Source organism: Mobula hypostoma, chromosome 1, assembly GCF_963921235.1.
Source record: "Mobula hypostoma chromosome 1, sMobHyp1.1, whole genome shotgun sequence".
Lineage (NCBI taxonomy): Eukaryota > Metazoa > Chordata > Chondrichthyes > Myliobatiformes > Myliobatidae > Mobula > Mobula hypostoma.
The window spans coordinates 91,499,990-91,527,149 of record NC_086097.1 but is presented as its reverse complement, the minus strand read 5'-3'; the positions used below and the strand labels follow the sequence as shown (position 1 = coordinate 91,527,149).

General features: G+C 41.5%; 1 protein-coding gene across 6 annotated transcripts in view; it reads left to right on the top strand.

Annotated features, from left to right (window-relative positions):
• The window catches only part of exd2 (exonuclease 3'-5' domain containing 2), a 73,690-nt gene that overhangs the window by 32,013 nt on the left and 14,517 nt on the right, over positions 1 to 27,160 (top strand). For 4 of the 6 annotated variants that reach the window (XM_063052568.1, XM_063052561.1, XM_063052554.1 and 1 more), the window contains 4 exons: positions 510 to 636; positions 5,574 to 5,905; positions 20,695 to 20,801; positions 21,602 to 21,737. In XM_063052568.1, the coding sequence (XP_062908638.1) occupies positions 510 to 636; positions 5,574 to 5,905; positions 20,695 to 20,801; positions 21,602 to 21,737 (702 nt within the window). The remainder of the gene's footprint in view (positions 1 to 509; positions 637 to 5,573; positions 5,906 to 20,694; positions 20,802 to 21,601; positions 21,738 to 27,160) is intronic. The other 2 variants (XM_063052575.1, XM_063052583.1) reach the window with 2 other exon arrangements.

Here is a 27,160-nt window from a genome sequence, read left to right as displayed (position 1 = left end):
ATTATGTGTGAGGCCCTCTCACCACAAGATAGCAGATGTGGTACACTGATGCTAAAAAATAGCAGTCTTGGGGCCAACAACTACTGTAGTTTCAATGGACTAGGTGCTGCCAAGTGCTGCATTTACATGTGAATAGGATGAATGGTGTTTGTTTTGTTTGAAGCCTATAATATGAAGGGTAAATTCTGAGACTGGTGGTATTATGTGCAGTGTGAATGAAGAAAGTTTTGGCTGTGCTGGAACTCCATTCAATAAAAAGTAAATAGGAAAAGCACTGGTTTCATTGGAATTCTGTGCAGTAGAGTGATTGATATTTTAACCGTTACATTTACTGTGTTTTAGCAATATGTCAAATTACTTGGCTTCCTTTCATCTGGAAGCCAACTATGAGTGTCCAAATATATTGCTGCCTCAGATTTCAATGTGGATTTATATTTCCATAATATTTTAAAGAATCTGCAGTGCATTTCAGTTTTTATGATTTTCTGTGTTCATCTATTTCATGGCAGGAAGAATAATTTGGCCCATTCCCTCAGTCTGAAGTGCTTGGCTCAAGACACCATTAATTTTACCCTCGACAAGTCTCTCCATCTGCGATGTAGCAATTGGGAGGCACAAGAGCTCACTAATGACCAGGTAACTTAGTAATGAGAATGTTAAAGAGCATGTCTCAGTTTATTTGAAATAAGCTCATATGCCTATGTAATTGTTTTGTGTGGATACTTCACTTCCTTCATGTTCTGTTTCATCCGTGATTCTGGAAAGGGCTCTAATTGCTCCCCTTTGCTGTTAGTGGTGTTTACCAATTATGGCATCTGCCTCCATAAACAAAACTGTTACTGACCCACCCTTGTCAGTCTACTGATGAAGCCTGTACCCTTGAACTTGTTACCCAAGGCCCAATGATTCCAATGTCTTGGCTATCTTCATGTCTTCCACGCTGAATAAACTCCAGATTAGATAAAACTCTGTCACCTGTATTCTTAACTCTCACCATTGATTTATCCATTACCTCTGTGCTTACCGACCGGTGTTGGCTCCTATCAGCTGAAGACTTGATTTTAAAATGTATATACAGTTGCAAGAAAAAGTTTGTGAACCTGGTTTTCTGCATTAATTACTCATAAAATCTGGTCTGATCTTTGAAGACCGGATCAGACTGGTCTGATGTTCAAAGTAAAATTTATTATCAGAGTGCATACATGTCAACACATACAACCCTGAGATTTTTTTTCTCTGGGCATACTTAGAATAGTAACTGTAAACATGATCTGTAAACTGTAAACATCAGGAACTATAAACAGATAATAAATACTTAGCAATAAATAACAAGCATGAAATAACAATATAACAGATTCTTTAAATGAGTAAAGCTTTTCTCTTTTGTTCAAGAGTTTGGTGGTTGAGGGATAGAAACTGTTCTTGAACCTGGTGGTTCGAGTCCTGAGGCACTTGGATCTTCTACCTGGTAGCAGCGAGAAAAGAGCATGGCCTGAGCAGTGAGGATCTTTGATGAAGGATGCTGCTTTTCTATGGCAATGTTTCATGTAGATGTGGTCAATGGTTGGGAGGGTTTTCCCATGATGTACTGAGCCAAATCCACTAGCTTTTGTAGGATTTTTCACTCAAAGGCATTGGTGTTCCCATACCAGGCCATAATGCAGCCGGTCAGCACACATCTATAGAAGTTTGCCAAGGTTTTCGATGACATGCTGAATCTCTGCAGACTCCTGAGAGAGTAGAGGCACTGTTGTGCTTTCTTCACAATTATATTTATATAATGGGTCCAGTACAGGTTCTCTGAGATGGTGACACCCAGGAATTTACAGTTACTGACCCTCTCCACCTCTGTTCCTCTGATGATAACTGGTTCAAGGACCTCTTGTTTCCCTCTCCTGAAGTCTACTATCAGTTCCTTGGTCTTACTGACATTGAATGAGAGGTGGTTGTTATTACACCAATCAGCCAAATTCTCAATCTCCTTTCTGTATGCTGATTCATCACCTCCTTTGATGCAGCCCCCAACAGTGGTGTCATCAGCAAACTTGCATATGGTGTTGAAGCTGTACTTAGCCACACAGTCATAGGTGTAAGGCGAGTAGAGCATGGGGCTAAGTACACACCCCTGTGGTGCTCCTGTACTGATGGAGGAGATGTTTTTGCTAATCCAAACTGACTGGGGTCTCCAAGTGAGGAAACCCAGGAATCAATTGCACCAGGGGTCTTAAGGTTACCGATTAGTTTAGAAGATATGATGGTGTTAAAAGCTGAGCTGTAATTGATAAAGAGCATCCTGATGTATGCATCTTTGCTTCCAGGTGTTTCAGGATTGTGTGAAGAGCCAACAAGATAGCATCCAAGTCACAATAGCAGACAAACACAATCTGCCTAAACTAATAACACACTAATAACTATTGTACTTTTCATGTTTTTAATTGAATACATTGTTTAATCATTCACAATCTAGACTGGAAAAAGTTATGCGAACCTGTGAACCTCCTTTAGCAGCAATAACCTCCACCAAACATTTCCTGTAACTGCAGATCAGAATTTCACAATGGCAAGGAGGAATTTTAGACCATCCCTCCATACAAAACTGTTTCTGATCATCAGTACTTCTGGGATACCTTGCATGAACAGCCTTCTTCAGGTCATGCCACAGCATTTCAACCGGGTTAAGGTCTGGATCCTGACTTGGCTAATCCAAAACACGAATTTCCTTCTTTTTTAACCATTCTGTTGTTGATTTACTCTTGTGTTTCAGATCGTTGTCTTGTTGCATCATCCACCTTCTATTAAGCTTCAGGTGACGGACCGCTACCCTGACAGTTTCCTGTAAAATGTCTTGATACAATTTTGAACTCATTGTTCCCTCAACAATTGCAACTGTCCAGGCCCCGAGGCAGCTATTGAACTATTAAACCCATGATGCTCCTTCCACCATGCCTCACAGTTGTAATGAGGTTTTTGGTGATAGTGTGCAGTGTCCTTTTTCCTCCAAATGTAGCAAGTGCATTTCTGCCAAGCAGTTCAACTTCTGTCTTATCTGTTCATAGAATATTCTCCCAGAATGTTGTGGCACACCCAGATGATCTTTAGCAAGCTTGAGACGTGCAGCAAAGTTTTTTGGAGAGCGGTGGTGTCCTCCATGGTGACCTTCCATGAACACAAGTGTTTTTGCTTATAATGGACACATGAGCAGAGACTATGTTCTGAAGATTTATACAGGTCTTTTGCTGTTACCTTTGGGTTCTTTTCTTTTTAACCTCCTTCAGCATTGCATGTTGTGCCTTTGGTGTGATCTTTGCAGGATGCCCACTCCTAGGGAGCGTAGCAACAGTACTGAATTTCCTCCATTTGTAGACAGTTTCTCTTCCTATGGACTAATGAACATTCAGGTCTTCAGAAATGCTTTTTTAACCTTTTCCAGCTTCATATATCTCTACAATTCTTCTAAGGTCCTCTGAAAGTTGTTTTGATCAAGGCATGGTGCACATAAATAGATCTTTCTTGAGAAGAGCAGGCTCTGTCAATAACCCGACTTTGTGTGTTTTATACAGGGCAGGGCACCTCTACAACCCACACCTCCAATCCCATCTCATTAATTGGAACACCTGACTCCAAATAGCTTTTATAGAAGGCATTACTCCAGAGGCTGACATACTTTTTAATCTAGATTTTGATTGTTAAATGGTGTACTCAGTATTGACGAGAGGTAGTACGTTTGTGCGTTATTAGTTTAGGCAGATTGTGTCTACTATTATGGCTTAGATGAGATCAGACCACATTTTGAGTAATTAATGCAGCAAATCAGGTAATCGCAAAGGGTTCACAAACTTTTTCTTGCAACTGTCCTTGTGTTCAAACTTCTAGTTTCATTATTTGTCATCCCCAGAGCTCTAGCCCTTCAATCATTCTGTATCCTCATACTTCATATCCTATTGTGCATCATTAAATTATTTTATTTCTCCTTTGATAACTCTATCTTCAGCTGCCTGGTCACCAGTGCTCTAGATTTCTCCTTCCTTTTCCTTCCTTAATGATGTTCCTCAGAATCACTTTAGTCACCTGGGCAAATCTCTGTAATTTGAACTGCCCATTATTTAATGTAAATGTACTATGAAGCAACTCTTAATATTTTATTGCATTAAATGAGCTATATAAATGCAAAGAGTTAGTATGTTCAGAAAATAGTGCTAAGATTGGCACTGCAATTATAGCAAGTAAAATGCTTGTTTTGTATCTTTTTTCTTTAACTTGAATTAAAAGTCAGGATTCTTTGACAAATTCACACTTACAGAGCAATCCATTTCAACTAAGAGTTCAGCAAAGTGTGATAACAGATGGGGAATATTTGTGTAATGGCCATTTAAAAAGAAGCCTTGCATTTCTTTTGTACTTTCAGTACCTCAGGAAGCTGCTAGTTGTTTGACAGCCTATGAACTATTCTGAATCGTCAATACTTTGTGCCATGCAGGAAATGCAGCAGACAGTTTCTACACAGCAAGCTCCCACTTAACAGCTATGTGACAATTTCATTTAATCCAGTATTTGAGGAAGAAGTATTATCTGGGACAATGTAAAAAACTTAATTGCTGTGCTTTGAGTATTGTTGCATCTTTAGTATTTGCCATAGATGGAAGTTGGGACCTTGGTTTAACCTTTGCAAGATTTCCACAGTGTAGTAAAACTCCAATAATTTAACTATTCAAAAATCTCAACGGTTGAGCCTGTGGCTCACTAGATGATGTACCTTGCACTGCTCCAAAACTCAGGGGGACTTCAGTCCCTGTGCTCCCCCAAAACTCACTGGGGCCCTGATTACTGTTTGTTCATTCACTTGTTAAGTGCCATGTCTTATTATGTGGACGATCATGGTCTTTTCATGACTATTATTGTACTTGGCAATTTTTTCTACAGAAGTGGTTTGCCATTGTGGCCTTCTGGGCAGTGTCTTTACAAGACGGGTGACTCCAGCCATTATTAATACTCTTCCAAGATTGCGTGCCTGACGTCAGTGATTGCATAACCAGGGCTTGTGGTATGCACCAGCTGCTCATACGACCATCCACCACCTGCTCCCAAGGCTTCACGTGAACGTGATTGGGTGTTACTGTACGCCCTTGAAATGTACTGAGTTCACTGGAGAGCTTATTATAATACCACCTACCATCACAAGTTCCATTTGCAAACGTCAGTAGGGATGTTAATAGAAATTGCAGCCAGTAATCTAAACTGCCAGTTCAGCATTACCTAACTCCTGAGCTTGTTGGATCATCTGAGTGTTACTGTTTAGTTATGAGGATCTAGATTTTCAGCTTAACGTTCTGCAGCAAGAGCTAGGTACACAATTATTTGACTCACAATCCAATGTTCTATCTACCAAGCAAGATCTGGTTGGAGCCTGGCCAATTCCATCCTGAATCAGTTCCATAATTTATGTCATCAAGCTGGTTATAGTTGGTCATCTCCTATTGCTGCTGTTTTTCATTAGCTGGAGTAAGTGTATTCACAGGAGCTTATAATTCTGTTTGAAATATGTCATACTTCTGTTTTCTGTTTTGTTCTGTCAGGTAACATATGCTGCACGAGATGCTCAGGTGTCAGTGGCTCTGTTTTTTCACTTATTGGGATTCAGCTCTACATCACATGAAGATGCTGTCCTATTTCAGAGGGTGCCCAGCTGGGAGCAGGTGTTGGCAAGGTGCCAAGGCCTAATAGATATCCCATTTAAGAGCAAAATGGGTGGAGGTAGCAGAAGAGAGGAGGGAACTGGTGAAACAAACTCTCAGCAGAGACGGAGAAACAAGAAGCTTGGAGCCAATCAGAAATTGCCATGGGATGCAACTACTATAGATCCAAGAAAAACGCAACGCAAACCCCTTGGGGTGGGATATTCGGCCAGGTAAAGTGGAGCACGTTGCTAATTTCAAGTTTATGTTTTGAACCATCAAAGGCATCTAGATGGTGGTGGTTGAGCTGCGTAGTTTAAAATTGCTGAGGTAGAGCGACAACCTGATGACATAGCTCACACTGAGATTGGTCCTGTATATGGTTCCATTTCTGACTGTGGCACACTGTTTTGAGGCAAAAAAGAGTTGCTTTTCCCCATCTTCGCCAGAAATAAGGTATAAAATTAACTTGTAACGAACTTGCTCCATAATATTACACTGTAGTTCCTACATGGGTGCATAGAATCACAGAGACATATTCCATAGAATCCAGCCTTCATTAGCTCCCCCAGATTCTGCCAGTGGATTGCACCAGGATTAATTTACGATGGCCAATTAACCAACTAGTTTACAGTGAGAATGTGCAAACTTCACACAAACAGCATCAGAGGTCAAGATTGAACTTGGGACTTTGGAGCTGGGAGATTTCTGTGAGTTAGCTGTGCCACACTCAAAACAGCAGAGAACAGCCTGCAACAGAGAACTGAACTGGCGGAAAGGCTACCCTCTGCATGAATTTTCACAGGGGCAGAGGATGGAAAAAGTTGGATTTCTTTCCACTGTATTCCCCTCTCCTCCCAAGTGACGTCCAAGTAATGTGCTTTACGTTGTGAATGTGTGATGATGGCAACTTCTCCAGGTTTTCCCCATCCCTTCCTGGGACATGCAACAGTTATCGTGAAATCATTAAAGTCAAATGACCCTATTCACTCTGAGTTTACTGTGACTTTAAAATTTATAGTTTTAATTAAATTACTTTTCTACTGCCTATGCATGGAACAACTGAGTGCTTAGCTTTCTGCCATGGCACCTGACATAAAGAACCTCCAACTTAATAGCTGCATTTAATTAACCTTTGCATAAAATTGCAGCTGGAGATGGATCTTAAAAAGTACATTGAGTTAATTTTATTACCTTGTTTGAGAGACTTACTGTGACTGGTTCCCTTGCAGATTGAATATTATGTAATTGTACCTGATTTTTTTAGATCTGTTTGAGAAGAAAAGCAGACTCTGTAATCTACCATCTCCCCTTTGTCCATTAATGTTAGGCACATCCTGATTTGTGTGTGAATCACAGTGTTGAATAGAATATTGCAGGTATTACGACCACTGGCATCTGTTGCACTCTGAACAAGTTTTCTTAAACAAAATGAAGTAACCAGCGTATCCCAAAATAATTCAGAGCAATTGGAATACTTTTAACACACAGTCCTTGTTTCATGGAGGGCAAATCTCCGCAAAATTGTCTGTGATAGCATGGCTCTCCTCAGTTGTTGTCTTATAAAGGCCTGGCTTCTCCTTTCTCATTTAAAAAAAGTCTTTCAATATTTCTTCAGGATTGGTAACCTGGTTCAGTTTTATTAATAAATTGGAAACTTAGATCTTTGGGCACTTAAATTTGGTCACTAGTCTTCATAAATTCTATTTGTTTTATATAGAAGTGCCTTCACAAATTGATGGCTATTATGTGTGTAAAACAAAAATGAGTGTAATGATCCCATAATTTTGCAAGTAGCGCATGACTAAAACAGACAGTTTCATTTCAAGGCCACAGCAAGTCTGATTTGGGTTAGGTGAGTGTCAATCTGGCATAAGTGGGTTTCAGTTGTTACCTGCATAAACTCCTCAAGTCTGTAAGCCATTTGGGCAGCTTCCACTGATTTATGCTGAAATTTGGGCCCTAAGCTGGTGGAAACAATTCTAAAACTCAACCTCCTCGTTAAAGTATTGTAGTAATAATAATAATAGGCATCTGTTAGTCTCGTGAGACCATGGATTTGCACCTTGGAAGGTTTTCAGGGCGCAGGTCTGGGCAATGTTGTATGGAAGACCGGCAGTTGCCCATGCTGCAAGTCTCCCCTCTCCACGCCACCGATGTTGTCCAAGGGAAGGGCATTAGGACCCATACAGCTTGGCACCGGTGTCGTCACAGAGCAATGTGTGGTTAAGTGCCTTGCTCAAGGACACAACACGCTGCCTCAGCTGAGGCTCGAACTAGCGACATTCAGATCACTAGACCGACGCCTTAACCACCTGGCCACACACCAACACGAAGTATTGATATGGGGATAAATGTTAGAATCAGAGGTAGTGCTGGAATATCCTGTCATTGGAATAGTTTTGTGCTGCCAGAAGGTTGGGAAATTGTTATGGCTGTGAGTGTAGGAATTTGCTTGATGCACTGACTCTGGTTCAGAAACTGTTTGTCAGTTGCAAGAACACCCAAACTTGCAGCAGTGAGGGAGAAACTCTCAGGATATCAGCTGCAGCAATTCATGTAAGACATGAACTTTTGCGACAGGGCAGTAAACACAGGCTTTGCCAGCAACTAAGTACATCATGCAAAAGAATTTTTGAAAAGTGATCATGCCTTGAAAGAACTGTTCGATCATCTTGTATATGCAGCAATTGACTGAGTCATTATTATAGGTAGCATACAATTTTTGCACACCCCAGTACTTATGAGCTTTTACTTTTTTTCTGTGTGATTTATTCATTAGCAAAATTTGAAACAAATTGTCTCAGTCAACAAACCAACTCTTGTTTATGCTGGAATTGTATACAGTATTTCTTCAACCTATATTTTAGTATTATTTGTATTCTAGTTACCACAATGCAGAAAAGGGTGATTACTGTAGAGGGGATGCACAAAAGTTTGAAAAAAAAAGTTGCCAGAAATGAAACATGTTTACTGCAAAGGAATGTTTGGATTGTTTGGCATTATATACTTTGGAACAGAAAAGGCTGAGAGGTGATTTTATTGAGATGTATAGAATTATGAAGGACTAAATGGATTTTGCTTGGCAAAGAGGTAGAAACACTGGGAACATGACTTAATGTAAAATAACTAGATTACAAGTGATGAAAATATTTACATTCAGAGTAGTAGAAGTTCAGAAATCCTGGTAGCGAGAGAAGTCCTGTCCACATTTAAAAAGTGCCTGTATGTGCATTTGAAAAGCTTTGACATGTAGAGCCATACTTTAGAGCCTATTGGAAAATGGAATTAGGCCGGGAGCACTTTTACTGCAAGCACGGCTACGTTGGGCTGAATGATATTCTTCCGTGGCATAGGTTTTCTATGATTCTGTTAAGTTAAACGATGTTGCACTTTGAAGGGGAGCTATGATTTTGGAGATATTGTTGAAGAAAGGAATGACAGGGGTATGACTGAGGAGGTGGTTACATTTGATTGGAAGGGGACATAAGCAGGGATGATAGCAGAACAGCAATGGCTGGAGTTTCTTGGGACAATTTGGAAGGTGCTGGATAGATACATCCCAAAGAAGTAGTAGTATTCAAAAGGGAGAAAAATGCAACTGTGGCTGACAAGGGAAGTCAATTACAGTATAAAAGGAAAAGGGAGGGCATATATGTAACCCTCTCACCGGGCTTGTATGTAAACTTGGTTTGATAGCTAGCCCTGCTGCTCGAGGCCTCCTGCTCCCTCATTGTATTTTCCTCCTCTCTTATTTCTCTGATCAGTTCCACAAACCATGGAGGAGGATGCATCTTATGAGACATTCGAATGCTTAAAGCAATCATGTCACGTGACAGCCCACCCTTCACAACTTGCCCCATCCTTAACTGATTTATTTCAGCCTCCTTTCGTCACAAGCAATGCAGCTGTCTCTCCAGCCTGAAAATGTAGGCAGAAAGTTTCTCCCCTTTCTCTTGGAATGTGTGCCTGAACCTCATCATAAGCTCCGCTGGGCTGTCTGTCATGCCAAAAACATTTTCTAACAATGGTCGTCCGCGGATGTGACCAAGGGGTTTTCTGCGTTTAGGAATCTCACCACCTCAGCACCTGGACCTTTTAGGCTCTCTACCAGCCTCTGTCTTTTGATATTATTTAACCACTGCCACTTATTCAGTAACTGAGATATCTGCTCTGCCCAAGCCTCATATTTTCCTTCCCCTTCAGGGCTGGGCTTGACTCCAGAGAACATTCTCAGCCTAAAATAACTTGGCATTTATCTGCCCATGATGTAATAGCTGAAGCCAGCTCAGAATTTCCATCAACTGCTGAAGTACCCATTAGACCTTTCACATCAGACAACCCTTTTCTTCACTTCACAGAAACAACAACAGCTTATTTTTAAAGTCTTCACCCTCAGCTACATGCCCCCTTTCTCTAAAAATATGGACTGCCCATAGCCATGCTTTTCCAGGTGCCCGTATCCTATCAGGCAGCACTACTAGTCTGGACCAACACAACATTAACTTTATGGTGTAAAGTGGTGTACAAAGGCTGTAATAAATCTAGTCAAGAAGAAAAGAAAAGCTTACAAAAGGTTCAGAGAGCTAGGTTATGTTAGAGATCTAGAAGATTATAAGGCTAACAGGTAAGAGCTTAAAAAGGAAATTAGGAGGGCGAGAAGGGGCCATGAGAAGGCCTTGGCGGGCAGGATTAAGGAAAACCCCAAGGCATTCTACAAGTACGTGAAGAGCAAAAGGATAAAATGTGAAGGAATAGGACCTATCAAGTGTGACAGTGGGAAAGTGTGTATGGAACCGGAGGAAATAGCAGAGGTACTTAATGAATTCTTTACTTCAGTATTCACTATGGAAAAGGATCTTGGTGATTGTAGTGATGACTTGCAGCGGACTGAAAAGCTTGAGCATGTAGATATTAAGAAAGAGGATGTGCTGGAGCTTTTGGAAAGCATCAAGTTGGATAAATCGCCAGGACCGCATGAGATGTACCCCAGCCTACTGTGGGAGGCGAGGGAAGAGATTGCTGATCCTCTGGCGATGATCTTTGAATCATCAATGGGGACGGGAGAGTTTCCGGAGGATTGGAGGGTTGCGGATGTTGTTCCTTTATTCAAGAAGGGAGTAGAGATAGCCCAGGAAATTATAGACCAGTGAGTCTTACTTCATGGTTGGTAAGTTGATGGAGAAGATCCTAAGAGGCAGGATTTATGAACATTTGGAAGAGGTATAATATGATTAGGAATAGTCAGCATGGCTTTGTCAAGGGTAGATGGTGCCTTACGAGCCTGATTGAATTTTTTGAGGATGTGACTAAACACATTGATGAAGGAAGAGCAGTAGATGTAGTGTATGTGGATTTCAGCAAGACATTTGATAAGGTACCCCATGCAAGGCTTATTGAGAAAGTAAGGAGGCGTGGGATCCAAGGGGACATTGCTTTGTGGATCCAGAACTGGCTTGCCCACAGAAGACAAGGAGTGGTTGTAGACGGGTCATATTCTGCATGGAGATCGGTGACCAGTGCTGTACCTCAGGAATCTGTTTTGGGACCCTTACTCCTCATGATTTTTATAAATGACCTGGATGAGGAAGTGGAGGGATGGGTTAGTAAATTTGCTGATGACACAAAGGTTGGGGGTGTTGTGGATAGTGTGGAGGGCTGTCAGAGGTTACAACGGGACATTGATAGGATGCAAAACTGGGCTGAGAAGTGGCAGATGAAGTTCAACCCAGATAAGTGTGAAGTGGTTCATTTTGGTAGGTCAAATATGCTGGCAGAGTATAGTATTAATGGTAAGACTCTTGGCAGTGTGGAGGATCAGAGGGACCTTGGGGTCCGAGTCCATAGGACGGTCAAAGCAGCTGCGCAGGTTGACTGTGTGGTTAAGAAGGCCTGTTAGCCTTCATTAATCATGGAATTGAATTTGGGAGCCGAGAGGTAATGTTGCAGCTATATAGGACCCTGGTGAGACCCCACTTGGAGTACTGTGCTCAGTTCTGGTTGCCTCACTACATGAAGGATGTGGAAGCCATAGAAAGGGTGCAGAGGAGATTTACAAGGATGTTGCCTGGATTGGGGAGCGTGTCTTATGAAAACAGGTTGAGTGAATTCGGCCTTTACTCCTTGGAGCGACTGCGGATGAGAGGTGACCTGATAGAGGTGTATAAGATGATGAGAGGCATTGATCGTGTGGATAGTCAGAAGCTTTTTCCCAGGGCTGAAATGGTTGCCACAAGAGGACACAGGTTTAAGGTGCTTGGAAATAGGTACAGAGGAGATGTCAGGGGTAAGTTTTTTACGCAGTGAGTGGTGAGTGCATGGAATGGGCTGCCGGCAACGGTGGTGGAGGCGGATATGATGGGGTCTTTTAAGAGACTTTTGGATAGGTACATGGAGCTTAGAAAAATAGAGGGCTATGGGTAACCCTAGTAATTTTTAAGGTAGGGACATGTTTGGCACAGCTTTGTGGGCCGAAGGACCTGTATTGTGCTGTAGGTTTTCTATGTTTCTAACATCCTTACTAGCCAATTGGTCAGAAACCTTTCAACCAGCATAACTTTCTTCAATATTTTTACAGAATTTAGCACTCTAATTAGCAGTTCATCAGGGCTTCAGATATCCACCCTGTTCAGAAGGCAAGCATTATTTGTGGATAATCTCTTTGAATTGCACCAAATTTTAATCCCTTAATCACTTTCCCCAGCATTAGTTTAAACAGGGGCTTAAACACACAAACCACTTATTCAATTCTTAAACAGCATTCACACAGACAAAATCCCCAGACAAAATGTAACCCTCTCACCGAGCTAGAATGCGAACTTGGCTTGAAACCTAACTCTGTTAACAGTTTCATGACTCAGCAGTGAGAAGGCCACCTTTCATAAACAATATACGTCTAGGGTCAGTATAATTTAGTACTCAACCGAACAGGAAAGTTTGGATGTTCTGATTGATGGAACATTGCTTTGAGGCAATGCTGTGTAAATGCCCATGCAGAACTACTGGTCGCCAAGAAATAATAGATTATACACCAGCATAAAATTATACGGAAAGTATATTTACCTGTCTCAGCTTTATCAAACAGTTATTAAGAGGAAGAAACGAAAGGGGAAAAAAAAATGCACCCATTACAGTTAGAACAGCCTAAATGTGCACGTGACTGTTGGAGCTCATCTCTTCCAAAAGCTGGGTATACTGCTACTCACAGCCCTGAATTCTCATCACCAATCATCAGTAGACCTTGCCATCTTGGACTCCTTCATCTTTCAAATCACTCCCTGCAATAGCCTCTTACCGACAGATCAAATCCTTCCTGATCTTCTCCTCCTCATGTCTCCTGCAAAAGGACGACAAACCTGATCACTGTCTGTCACAGATCTCTCTCTGCCCAGCCCTCTCTAGAACCTTCTCCTGATCCCACCATCCTGATTGACTGACACAACATTCTAAGTTGAACAACTTGGCCCCTTACCTTTAGCCAAAACCAAAACATTCTACCAGCAGGACACATTGCTTTTACAGAAAACTTCTAAAATGAAGTACCTACAGTATAGTAGTAGAAAGCTTAAGCAGGGCGTTACATATAATATAGCAAAATTAGAGGATTGGGAAGCTTTTAAAAACTAACAGAGGGCAACTAAAAAAATGCTGTAAGGAAAGTATTGATTAAATATAGAGATAAGCTGGCCAATAATGTAAAAGAAGATACCAAAAGGTTTTCAGATGTATAAAAAGTTAGAGAGATGAGAGTGGATATTGGAGCACTGGGAAATGAAACTGGAGAGGTAGTAATGGGGGTAAGTCACCTGGACCACATGGACTGCACCCCAGGGTTCTGAAAGGGGAAGCTGTAGAGATTGTGTAGCCATTAGTAATGATCTTTCAAGAATTACTAGATTCTGGAATCGTTCCGGAGGACTGGAAAATTGCAAATGTCACTCCACTCTAAATAGGGAGGGAGGCAGAAGAAAGGAAATTGGAGGTCAGTTATCCTGACTTCATTATTGGTGGTGGGAAGATGTTGGAGTCCATTATTAAGAATGTGGTTTCGGGGTACTTGCAGGTACATGATAAAATCGACCAAAATCAGCATGGCTTCCTTAAGGGGAAATCTTGCCTGATAAATCTTGGAATTTTTTTGGGGAAATAATGGGCAGGACAGACAGAGGAGTGTCAGTGGATGTTATTTTCATGGATTTTCAGAAGGTTTTTGACAAGATGCCACACATGAGACTGTTTAACAAGAGCAGAGACCATGCTATTACAGGAAAGATACCAGCATGAATCGAAGATTGGCTGACTGGCAGGAGGCAAAGGGTGGGAATAAGGAGACCCTTTTCTGGTTAGCTGCCAGTGACATGAATTTTTGCAGGGGTGGTGCTGGGACCACTTCTTTTCAAGTTTTCTGTCAGTGATTTGGATGGCGGAATGATGGCTTTGTGACCAAGTTTGCGGACACTACAAAGATATATATAGAGGTAGTTAGTGTTGAGGAAGCTGGAAGTTTGCAAAAGCACTTAGATTGGGAGAATGGGGTAAATTGTGGCAGATGGAATATAGAGTAGGGCAATGTACAATCATGCACTTTGGTAGAAGGAATAAAGGCATAGACTATTTTCTAAATGGGGAGATGTTTTTTAATAGTGTAAAGGTACTTGGGAGTCCTTATGCAGGGTTTCCTAAAGGTTAACTTGCAAGTTGAGTCACTAGTAAGGAAAGCAAATGCAAATTTAGCAGTTATTTCAAGAGGACTAGAATACAAGGCCAAGGATGTAATGTTGAGGCTTTATAAGGCATTAATCAGATGACTCTTGGTGCATTGCGAAAAATTTGGGACCCCTTATCTAAGCAAAGATGTGCTGGTATTTTGTAAGGGTCTAGAGGAGTTATGAGAATGAAAGGGTCAACATTTGAGGAGCAGTTGATGGCTCTGGGCCTCTCCTTGTTGGAGTTTTGAAGAAGAGGGAGGATCTCATTGAAACTTAACTGAATATTGGAAGGCTTAGATAGAGTGGATGTGGAGAAGATGGTTCCTATAGTGGGCGAGTCTAGGACCAGAAGGCACTGCCTCAGAATGGAGGGATATCCATTTAGAACACAGCTGAGGATGAATTTCTTTAGCCAGAGGGTAGGAATCTGTGGCTGTTGATAGGTTCTTGATTAGTCAGGCACCAAAGGTTACAGGGAGAAGGCAGGAGAATGGGATTGAGAAGGATAATAAATTAACAATAATGGAATGGTGGAGTAGACTCCATGGGTCGACAGGCCTAATTCTGTTCCTATGGCCTATGTTCTAAGTCCATATTGCGTCTTGCAGATGGTGCAATCTTATCTCTATGTATTTCTATTATCCCTCCATTTGAGCTTTCAGCCATAAAACATACGGTTTTTATTCTCCAGTGAGATAATTGAGCCCTTTCCCAGTGAGTTTTTATTTTACATCGTATCCTAATTATCTTGAATTCTCAGCACCACAGTGCATACAACCGTGCTTTTCTGATGTAGTTGTCACATAATTCATTGATCTTGATACTGCTTTAAAATATTGAAGTTACTACTTTAAGTTCTCACTATTTACCCAACATAGTGAGAGAGGAGGGGGGGAAGAGAGAGAATGAGAGTGTGAGATATTTATCTCCTGTTCAGAAACAAGACAGGACAGGTGACAGAATTGTGTCTGGGAAAACACTTTGGATATTGTGATCATAATTCCATTAGTTGAAAGATTATCATGGAAGATAGTATTGGTCCTTGGGTTGAGATTCTAAATTAGAGAAAGATCAATTTTGACGGCATTGGAGGAGGAGAAGATAGCGGTGTGACGCAGCTTGCGCGGCCACTCCAGTGAATGATATCTGTTATCTGTTAAGTGGGGTGCCATGCACAATCCTGATTTGATGGAGACAAACGTGAGAGAACAGAGGAACATCTGGAGAAACTTGTGAAATGCCTTTTTCGCTGCCGTTGCTACTGTGTGATCCTGAATCTCTGGAGGGGAAGGCCCCGAGTCCTTGGCTTTGCTTATTGCTCGGCGGCTGGGACAGAGTCGAGGCGCTCAGCAGAGATGGTGCTCGCCACAGATGGTGCTCGGTGTCGAAGGGCTGGTCGGAGGCTCGAAGTTTTCGGACGAACTCAGTGTCGGCTATGGTCGGGTGCTTCCAATGCATCAACAGTTGTTGGTGCCTGGAGGTTTATGGCAGAGAGAGTTTCTCTCTTCTGCCTGCTATCGGGACTATCGGGGCTATCGGGACTATCGGGAGTCAATCGGAACTTCGTGACTTTTTTTTACCGTTCCCTTGGTCTGCTCTTTATCAAATTATGGTATTGTTTTGCACTGCTGTAACTATATGTTATAATTATGTGGTCTTGTCAGTGTTAGTCTTTGGTTTGTCCTTTTTTTTGTGATATCACACCGGAGCAACATTGTATCATTTCTTAATGCATGCATGCATTTCTAAATGACAATAAATAAGGACTGAGTGTCCTCATAATCTAATCTAATCAAAAGGAATCTGGCAGATGTGGATTGGGATAGGTTGTTTTCTGGCAAAGGAATGCTTGGTAAATGGGAGGCCTTCAGAAGTGAAATATTGAGAGTATAGTTTGTATTCTTCTGTTAGAATAAAAAGGCAAGGATAGCAGGTTTAGTAAACCTTGGTTTTCATGGCATGTTGATGCCCTGGTTAGGAAGAAGGAAATGCATGCCAAGTATATAGGTGGTAATGAACAAATGAGGTGCTTGAGTTTAAAAATGCAAGAGAACACTTGAGGGAAATCAGGAGGGCTAGAAGACGGGTTGCTCTGACAGACAAGGTAAAAGGCTTCTGCAGATATATTAAGAGCAAGATTATAACAAGAGACAAAGTTTGTTTACATGAAGATCATCGTAGTCATCTATGCATGGAGCCGCAAGTGATAGGGCAGATTGTAAATAGATTTTTTGCATCTGTTTTTACTTGGGAAATAGTCATGGAGTCTATAGAACTGAGGCAAAACAGTAGTGAAGTTATGGACCATATCTAGATTACGTCCAGAGGGTAGCAGGAGTTTGAAAATCTTGGTAGGGTGAGAGGTTCTTCCCACATTTGAAAAGTGCTTGTATATGTATTGTGCTTGCATCATGAGGCAAATTAGGGTAGATAAGTCCCTAGGGCCTGCCCTCAGTCCCTGTGGGAGGCTAGTGCAAAAATTGCAGGGATGTTGGCAGAGGTGTTAAAATGTTCTTAGCCACAGGTGAGGTGCCAGAGGAGTAGAGGATAGCTAATGTTCAGTTGGTCAAGAAAGACTGTAAGAATAATTCTGGTGAGCCTGATGCTAGTCATGGATAAAGTATTGGAAGGTATTCTAAAGAATAGGATATATACTGTAAGTATTTGGATAGACAGACCCTGATGAGGGATAGTCAATGCGTCTTGGGTCATGTCCAAATAATCGTAGAGTTTCTTTAGGAGGTCACCAGGAAAGCTAATGAAGGAAATGCAGTGGACATTGTCTATGGACTTTAGCAAGGCCTTTGACAAGTTCCCACATGCAGGCTAGTCCAGAATGTTCATCACTTGGCACTAATGATAAGGTAGTAAACTAGATTCAACATTGACTTACTAGGAGAAGCCAGAAAGTGGCAGTAGATGGTTGCCGCTCTGACTGGAGGCCTGTGACGAGTAGTACCACAGGCTTTGGTGCTGGTTCCATTGTTGTTTGTCATCTATATTAATGTTTTGGATGATTATGTAGTAAACTGGATCAGCAGATTTGAGGACAACACCAAGATTAGGGGCATAGTGTATCGCGAGAAGCCTATCAAAACTTGCAGTGGTTTGTGGGCCAGATGGAAAAATGGCTGTTGGAGTTAAATGCAGACAAGTGTGAAGTGTTGGCCGTTTGGGAGGACAAGCCATGGTAGGCTTACACAGTGAAAGTCAGAGCACTGAGCAGTGCAGTAGAACAAAGGGATCTGGGGACGCAGATCCATAATTTCTTGAAAGCAGAGTCACAGAGAGATGGGGTTGTGAAGAGAGCTCTTGGCATACTGGCCATTGTAAATCAGAGTAATGACTACAGGAATTGGGATATTATGCTGAAATTGTACAGGACATTGGTGAAGCCAAATTTGGAGTACTTTGTGCAGATCTGGTCACCTACCTACAGGAAATATATCAAAAAGATTGAAAGAGGACGAGAAAGTATATAAGGATGTTGGCAGGATTTGAGAACCCGAGTTATAGGGCTAGTTTGAGTAGGTTAGGACTTTATTCATAGGAGTGTAGGAAAATGAGAAATTTAATAAGAGTTATACAAAATTAAGAGAAGTATAGATAAGGTTAATGCAAACAGGTTTTCCACTGAGGTTGGGTGAGACACCAACCAGAAGTCGTGGGTTAAGGATGAAAGGTGAAATGTTCAAGGGGACCTTCTTCACTCAGAGGGCAGTGTGAGGGTGGAACGAGCTGCCACAGGATGTGATGGACGTAGGTTTGTTTGCAGCATTTAAGAGAAGTTGGGTTAAGTGCAAGGATGGGAGTGGTATAGTGAGCTATGGTCCAGGACCAGGGACAATCACAGTTCAGCACAGACTAGATGGATCAAAGGGCCTGTGTCTATGTAGTTTGCTTTCAGAATTTTAAGTACATTTTTAAGACAACTACAATGAAGAAAAAAGTCTCTCACTTAGCTTAACACGCAGTTTATTGAACATTAACTTCATTAGGTTGTGCAGTTTTGTCTTTTCTCTTGTACCAGTACCATTTCAAAAAAGGAAGATTTATTTTTACATTGTAAAACATTTTAGAAAGTGCTTTCCAGCTTGTAGTCAATTAATTCTTACTTAAATTTGAATTTTTGATCAAAATTTGCCAGAATATTTCATCAACATTGCTGACTGAGCAGTTCTCATATAACCAGGAAAATGGAATACAAAAATCTTCAGGCTACACAAGTCAAATGAACATCTTCTGATAATTACAGGATAATATGTTTCAGTAATGTTTGTTGAGGGATAAGTATGGAAAATAACTCTTTAGCTCTTCTTTGAAATGGTTCCCATGGGGCCTGTTAGACCTGCTGGAGTCAATAGACACAGCCTCGATTTAGTCTCATCCGAAACACGGCTGGCTCCTGCAGCAGTGCAGCACTGCAGCACTGCACCAGAGAGTGAATTAAGTGCAAGTAAGGCCCCAGCTTAAAAATGTGGCAGAGGCAAGAGATTTATCAGTTCAGCCACAGATGACACTTGTATAGCTCATGAAATTATGTCTTTATAGTCTATTATTTTGGAGCAAGCCAAAAGGTTTCACTGCTAACGTAATGGTCTGTCTATAGAAGCGGTGTTTGGGTTAAGGTTAGAGATAATGGGTGCTTTGGAGTGTGAGCTGGGTTCTTTGTTCGGCGGGAAATGAAGAGAGAAGACCTGGAGAGAACCGGTTGTAGGATTCTACCTGGTGGGGGACCCTAATTTGATGGAGCCAAGTACCAGGATCGACTGATGTTTGGTGTATATGAATTTTGGAAGAATTGAGTTCCAACTTGTACACATTTGACTGCTTAATTATAATGGGCCCTTTTTTGTTTTTTTTCTTTCTTTACTAAACTTTAGTTAAGATTCATAAATGTAGTTCCTTTAACCGGGCTTTGGGGTGGGAGAGTCATCTCAATCTCACGGGTTTGGCGGGACCGGAGTGTGTTTTCCCTAGACGTGCGCAGCCAAGGAAACTAGGCGGGGTTTCACCAATAACTGTTGTAGTCAGTGCTAACTTTGGGGGGGAAACCCACTGGTCAAAGATTTTCATAACTAATGTCTGATAGTAGTGAAGGCTCTCTCATGCTCAGCCCCAAGCTGTCATCACAAATTTTCACAGTGATGATAAATCAGCAATAATAATGCAAAACGTTCAGTAAATATATTAACTATTTTAAGAGGCACTAAATAAGGATTGAATCATGCAAATTATATTAATGTATTGCTTGAAAGATCATAAGATAGCAAAACATTTTGTGTATTTGCAATTATTTGAGGGCTTGTCATCCACTGGTTCTGTGGGGGGTGCAGAGAGCTTACCAAACAATGACTATGGCTTAGTACACCATTTAAAGCTAAGTTGCCCCTTAGCATCCAAAAGTAACCTTTTAAGAATACTTTATTCTGAATAGTTTGTAAATCAGGCAACCCCATGTTATTGCCCTTTGGGTTATGGAAATCCACTCTTACAGAATTCACAACCCAAAAAGTTTGAGATTTCAAATAAAATTTACTCTCATATAATTTATGTGGTGGGGAGAAGGCAAATAAATCAATTTTTTTTCCAATTTGTGTTCTTAATGTATGCTCAGATAACATGGTTTTGCATTTTAGAAATAAAGGCCCTCCCTAATGCAGGGGTTACCTGTACTTGACATTCTGCCAGTTCACCGATTTTGGAGGTTGTGCCTGAGAGGTCAGTAAAATAGCACACCTTGTGGAGGAGCAAGTCGACATTGACATCAGCGTGCAACTGCACTTCTGCTTACCATGAACAGCTGGCACTTTCAGAGTAATGATAACAAATACCATCACTGAACCAAAATCTGAACTGTGAAGCATAAGCTGGTCTTTCAGCAGAGATCAAGGAAAAATCAAAAAAATCCCAAAACAGTACAAAAGAACATTGCAATGTTTTACTTCTCAAAAAGGGAGTGGGGAAATTCAGCTCTGTGATTTCTGGGAATTCAGTGATCAACTTCCAAACTTGGATTTTACTTTATCTGGTATTAGTAATAAAGAAATATTTAATACAGAATAGGACAGAATTATGCCACGAGAGGATCAAATTGTGCAGATATAAATTACTTCATTGGTTAGATAAATGGCCATGGGTACTACTTAGATTTGCTCTCATTTCCAATTAGACTGTCAGTTCCATTGGTAGGTGAAGGTGAATATCTATATACCATTGACACCAGTAGTTTCTTTCACATTCTCTACAATGAAACTGTGTGCTCTAGATATGTCCTCAAGTGAAATAATTGCTGTTTGTTTGATTATTCACAGGAAATCACCACTGTATGACAACTGTTTCCTCCATGCTCCAGACGGGCAACCTCTGTGCACCTGCGACAGGAAGAAGGCTCAATGGTATCTAGACAAGGGCATTGGGGGTATGTGGAAAAGAGAATGATATGTCTTTCATGAGAGAGTGAATTGTGCTGTCACTATTTAGATTAACAAGGCACAGAGGAAGCATAAAAAATGGTAATAGGCACTCGTATGAAATCACTTAGTCAATAGCTACCTGCGTCATTCTGAATTCATCGTAAAACTGATTGACGGATTCCATCTACAGTTTCCCCTACTACTTTCGTAGATGACATCTTTTTGATTACTGTAAAATCTAATTCACACTTCACCTCATTCAATCAGATTTTAATTGGTATCTGTGCATTCCAAAGAGAAACGTATATCATTACAATATATTTCTACATACATGCTATTACTCTCTTCCCCCCTTGGCCTTCACTTTCATTTATTCTCCTTTAATTTCTCTCTGTATGTCCTTCAGTGCCCACTCCCCCATTTAAACATTCTGTTTATTTCCTCCTTCCTGCCCATTCCATCCCATCCCTTAGCTCCTGCAGAGCTCACCCTTTCCTTGGTTGTCCCTTCCTTTTTCAAAACACTTCCATGTTTCCTTTCACCTCATATTCCCTCCATTTCTTTCCCATTATTCCCTTGTCTCCCTTTTCCCTTTCTTCCCTGATTGCTTACTGTGGCTTCATTGCAGTATTAACATTATTTTATTATTTTTAGGAATGTTTGCTTATATATGCCCATTAATTTAGTTTCTTTGTCATGATGCTTTTTAATAACTGAAATGACAAGACCAGCATCTGGTCAGTATGTGCTAATAGTCAGAAAGCCCGTCCTCTTGAATCTGAGCAGCTGCCTGTTGTTCATTCAGAGCTTATCAGCAAGGATCCATTTATTGTGAAGCTGAAATTTGAACCATCAGGAAGACCTGAGTCCCAGCAAGACTATTATCTGATAACCAAGCAGAACCTGTGTGTCGTGTGTGGTAAAAAGGAGTCTTACATCAGGTATGATCTTGTGAGAGGATAAATGTTGTTTGAATTATTAATCATGAGATGCTAGTTCAATTCCCACCAAGGAGTTTTCAAAATGAATGCAATAAATTAATTACATCTGGAGCGTAAAACAGTGATGTTGAACATAAGGCCATCCAGTTGGAAGAAGCAGTTCTGTTATCCCCTTTAGGAAAGACGCAGTAATCTGTTTGTCTCTTACTCTCATCATCATCTTCATCATCAGGTGCCATGCCCAGTTTGAGCTTTGACTGCCATGGCCCACACACTCCTGTTTCGGGTCAAGTGGATCAATTCATTGGTATTCATTTCAGGTTCTCTGGCTGCTGTCTGCATCATCATTTGTTTTAGTCTTCCTCTTGCTTTCTTCCCTTCAATCTTTCCCATAATTACCATGCATTCTAACTCCTCTTTCCTAACCACATGTCCAATGAAGTTATGTTGCCTTTTCATGATGTAATACATTATTTCTCTTTTTGTGTTTGCTCTGTTCATGATATCCTCGTTAGATATTCGTTTCGTCCATGATGTTCTTTGCATCCTCCTCAAAAACCGCATCTCTGCTGCTTCAATTCATTTCCTCATGTTACTAGGTATTGTCCAACATTCTGAGCCATGTAGCATAACTGGATAAACGTAACATTTCAGTACTCTGAGGCAGGTTGTCATGCCTAGTTTAGTATTGGTCAGTATACTCTTCATTCTCGTAAAGATGTCTTTTGCCATCCCTATTCTTCTTTTGATGTCCATGTTGCACCTGCCATCTGACGTACCAAGCTTCCTAAGTAGCAAAAGTTCTGTACTTGTTTTTTGTCTTCCCTGTTTATTCTCAGCCTGCAGATAGGATTCTCCTTCTTTTTGTATATCACCATACATTCATAAAATTTGTCCCTTGGAGAATCAGAGTGGACAGCTATGTGTGGAACCAAAAGAGATGGGGGAAATTTTGAACAATTTCTTTTCTTCGGTATTCACTAAGGAGAAGGATATTGAATTGTGTAAGGTAAGGGAAACGGAAGTTATGGAAGCTATGATGATTAAAGAAGAGGAAGTACTGGCACTTTTAAAGAATATGAAAGTGGATAAGTCTCCGGGTCCTGACAGGATATTTCCTAGGACCTTGAGGGAAGTTAGTGTAGAAATAGCAGGGGCTCTGACAGAAATATTTCAAATGTCATTAGAAACGGGGATGGTGCCAGAGGATTGGCGTATTGCTCATTTTGTTCCATTGTTTAAAAAGGGTTCTAAGAGTAAACCTAGCAATTATCGGCCTCTGAGTTTGACGTCAGTGGTGGGTAAGTTGATGGAAAGTATTCTTAGAGATGGTATAGATAATTATCTGGATAGACGGGGTGTGATTAGGAACAGTCAACATGGATTTGTGCATGGAAGGTCATGATTGACAAATCTTACTGAATTTTTTGAAGAAGTTACTAGGAAAGTTGACGAGGGTAAAGCAGTGGATGTTGTCTATATGGACTTCAGTAAGGCCTTTGACAAGGTTCCACATGGAAGGTTAGTTAGGAAGGTTCAATCGTTAGGTATTAATATTGAAGTAGTAAAATGGATTCAGCAGTGGCTGGATGGGAGACGCCAGAGAGTAGTGGTGGATAACTGTTTGACAGATTGGAGGCCGGTGACTAATGGTGTGCCTCAGAGATCTGTACTGGGTCCAATGTTGTTTGTCATGTACATTAATGATCTGGATGATGTGGTGGTAAATTGGATTAGTAAGTATGCAGATGATACTAAGATAGGTGGTGTTGTGGATAATGAAGTAGGTTTTCAAAGCTTGCAAAGAGATTTAGGCCAGTTAGAAGAGTGGGCTGAAAGATGGCAGATGGAGTTTAATGCTGATATGTGTGACGTGCTACATTTTGGTAGGACTGATCAAAATAAGACATACATGGTAAATGGTAGGGCATTGAAGAATGCAGTAGAACAGAGGGATCTAGGAATAATGTTGCATAGTTCCCTGAAGGTGGAATCTCATGTGGATAGGGTGGTGAAGAAAGCTTTTGGTATGCTGGCCTTTATAAATCAGAGCATTGAGTATAGGAGTTGAGATGTAATGTTAAAATTGTACAAGGCATTGGTAAGGCCAGTTTGGAGTATTGTGTACAGTTCTGCTCACCGAATTATAGGAAAGATGTCAACAAAGTAGAGAGAGTACAGAGAAGATTTACTAGAACGTTACCTAGGTTTCAGCACCTAAGATACAGAGAAAGGTTGAACAAGTTGGGTCTTTATTCTTTGGAGCATAGAAGGTTGACGGGGGACTTGATAGAGGTATTTAAAATTATGATGGGGATAGATAGAGTTGACGTGTATAGGCTTTTTCCATTGAGAGGGAGATTCAAACAAGAGGACATGAGTTGAGAGGGGGCAATAGTTTAGGGGTAAACAACAGGAATTCTGCAGATGCTGGAAATTCAAGCAACACACATCAAAGTTGCTGGTGAACGTAGCAGGCCAGGCAGCATCTGTAGGAAGAGGTGCAGTCGACGTTTCAGGCCGAGACCCTTCGTCAGGACTAACTGAAGGAAGAGTGAGTAAGGGATTTGAAAGTTGGAGGGGGAGATCCAAAATGATAGGAGAAGACAGGAGGGGGAGGGATGGAGCCAAGAGCTGGACAGGTGTTTGGCAAAAGGGGATACGAGAGGATCATGGGACAGGAGGTCCGGGAAGAAAGACAAGGGGGGAGGGACCCAGAGGATGGGCAAGAGGTATATTCAGAGGGACAGGGGGAGAAAAAGGAGAGTGAGAGAAAGAATGTGTGCATAAAAATAAGTAACAGATGGGGTACGAGGGGGAGGTGGGGCCTAGCGGAAGTTAGAGAAGTCGATGTTCATGCCATCAGGTTGGAGGCTATCCAGACGGAATATAAGGTGTTCCTCCAACCTGAGTGTGGCTTCGTCTTTACAGTAGAGGAGGCCGTGGATAGACATGTCAGAATGGGAATGGGATGTGGAATTAAAATGTGTGGCCACTGGGAGATCCTGCTTTCGGGGTAACATGAGGGGGAACTTCTTTATAGACAGTAGGCAATAGGTACAGGAGTAGCCCATTCAGCCCTTCAAGCCAGCACCACCATTCACTGTGATCATGGCTGATCACCCACAATCAGTACCCTTTTCGTGCATTCTCCTCATATCCCTTGACTCTGCTATCATTAAGAACTCTATCTAACTCTTTCTTGAATGCATCCAGAGAATTGGCCTCCACTGCCTACTGAGGCAGAGCATTTCACAGATCCACAACCCTCTGAGTGAAAAAGTTTTTCCTCAACTCCATTCTAAATGGCCTACCCCTTATTCTCAAATTGTGGCCTCTGGTTCTGGACTCCCCCAACATCGGGAACATGTTTCATGCCTCTAGTGTATCCAATCCCTTAATAATCTTGTATGTTTCAATCAGATCGCCTCTCATCCTTCTAATTTCCAGTGTATACAACCCCAGTCACTCCAATCTTTCAACATATGACAGTCCCGCCATCCCGGAAATTAACCTCGTGAACTTACGCTGCACTCCCTCAATAGCAAGAATGTCCTTCCTCAAATTTGGAGACCAAAACTGCACACAGTAGTCCAGGTGTGGTCTCACCAGGGCTCTGTACAGCTGCAGAAGGACCTCTTTGCTCCTATACTCAACTCCCTTTGTTATGAAGGCCAACATGCCATTAGCTTTCTTCACTGCCTGCTGTACCTGCATGCTTGCTTTCAGTGACTGATGAACAAGGACACCTAGATCTCGTTGTACTTCCCCTTCTCCTAACTTGACACCATTCAGTTAGTAATCTGCCTTCCTGTTCTTGCCACCAAAGTGGATAACCTTACATTTATCCACATTAAACTGCATCTGCCATGCATCTGCCCACTCACCCAACCTGCCCAAGTCATCCTGCATTATCATAACATCCTCCGCACATTTCACACTGCCACACAGCTTTGTGCCATCTGCAAATTTGCTAATGTTTCTTTTAATCCCTTCATCTAAATCATTAATGTATATTGTAAATAGCTGTGGTCCCAGCACCGAGCCTTGCGGTACCCCACTAGTCACCGCCTGCAATTCTGAAAGGGACCTGTTAATCCCTGCTCTGTTTTCTGTCAGCCAGCCAATTTTCAATCCATGTCAGTACCCTACCCCCAATACCATGTGCTATAATTTTGCCCACTAATATGTAGGACCTTATCAAAGGCTTTCTGAAAAGTCCAGGTACACTACATCCACTGGCTCTCCCTTGTCCATTTTCAAAGTTACATCCTCAAGAATTTCCAGAAGATTAGTCAAGCATGATTTCCCCTTCGTAAATCCATGCTGACTCGGACCGATCCTGTTACTGCTATCCCAATGTGCCGCTATTTCATCCTTTATAACTGACTCCAGCATCTTCCCCACCACTGATGTCAGGCTAACTGGTCTATGATTCCCTTTTTTCTCTCTCCCTCCTTTCTTATAAAGTGGGATAACATTAGCTACCCTCCAATCCGCAGGAACTGATCCTGAATCTATAGAACATTGGAAAATGACTACCAATGCATCCACGATTTCTAGAGCCACCTCCTTAAGTACCCTGGGAAGCAGACCATCAGGTCCTGGGGATTTATCAGCCTTCAGTCTCATCAGTCTATCCAACACCATTTGCTGCCTAATGTGAATCTCCTTCAGTTCCTCCATTACTCTAGGTTCTTCTGCCACTATTACATCTGGGAGATTGTTTGTGTCCTCCCTAGTGAAGACAGATCCAAAGTACTTGTTCAATTCGTCTGCCATTTCCTTGTTCCCCATAATAAATTCACCCGTTTCTGTCTTTAAGGGCCCAAATTTGGTCTTAACTAATTTTTTCCTCTTCACATACCTAAAGAAGCTTTTACTATCCTCCTTTATATTCTTGGCTAGCTTGCCTTCGTATCTCATCTTTTCTTCCCGTATTGCCTTTTTAATTACCCTCTGTTGCTCTTTAAAAGTTTCCCAGTCCTCTGGCTTCCCGCTCATCTTTGCTATGTTATACTACTTCTCTTTTATTTTTACACTGTCCTTGACTTCCCTTGTCAGCCACGGTCGCCCCTTACTCCCCTTAGAATCTTTCTTCCCCTTTGGAATGAACTGATCCTGCACCTTCTGTATTATTCCCAGAAATGCCTGCCATTGTTGTTTCACTGTCATCCCTGCTAGGGTATCTTTCCAGTCTACTTTGGCCAGCTGCTCCCTCATGGCTCCATAGTCCCCTTTGTTCAATTTTAATATTGACACTTCCGATTTTCCCTTCTCCCTCTCAAATTGTCGATTAAAACTTATCATATTATGGTCACTACCTCCTAATGGCTCCTTTACATAGAGTTCCTTTATCAAATCCGGTTCATTACACAACAATAAATCCAGAATTGTCTTCTCCCTGGTAGGTTTCAGTACAA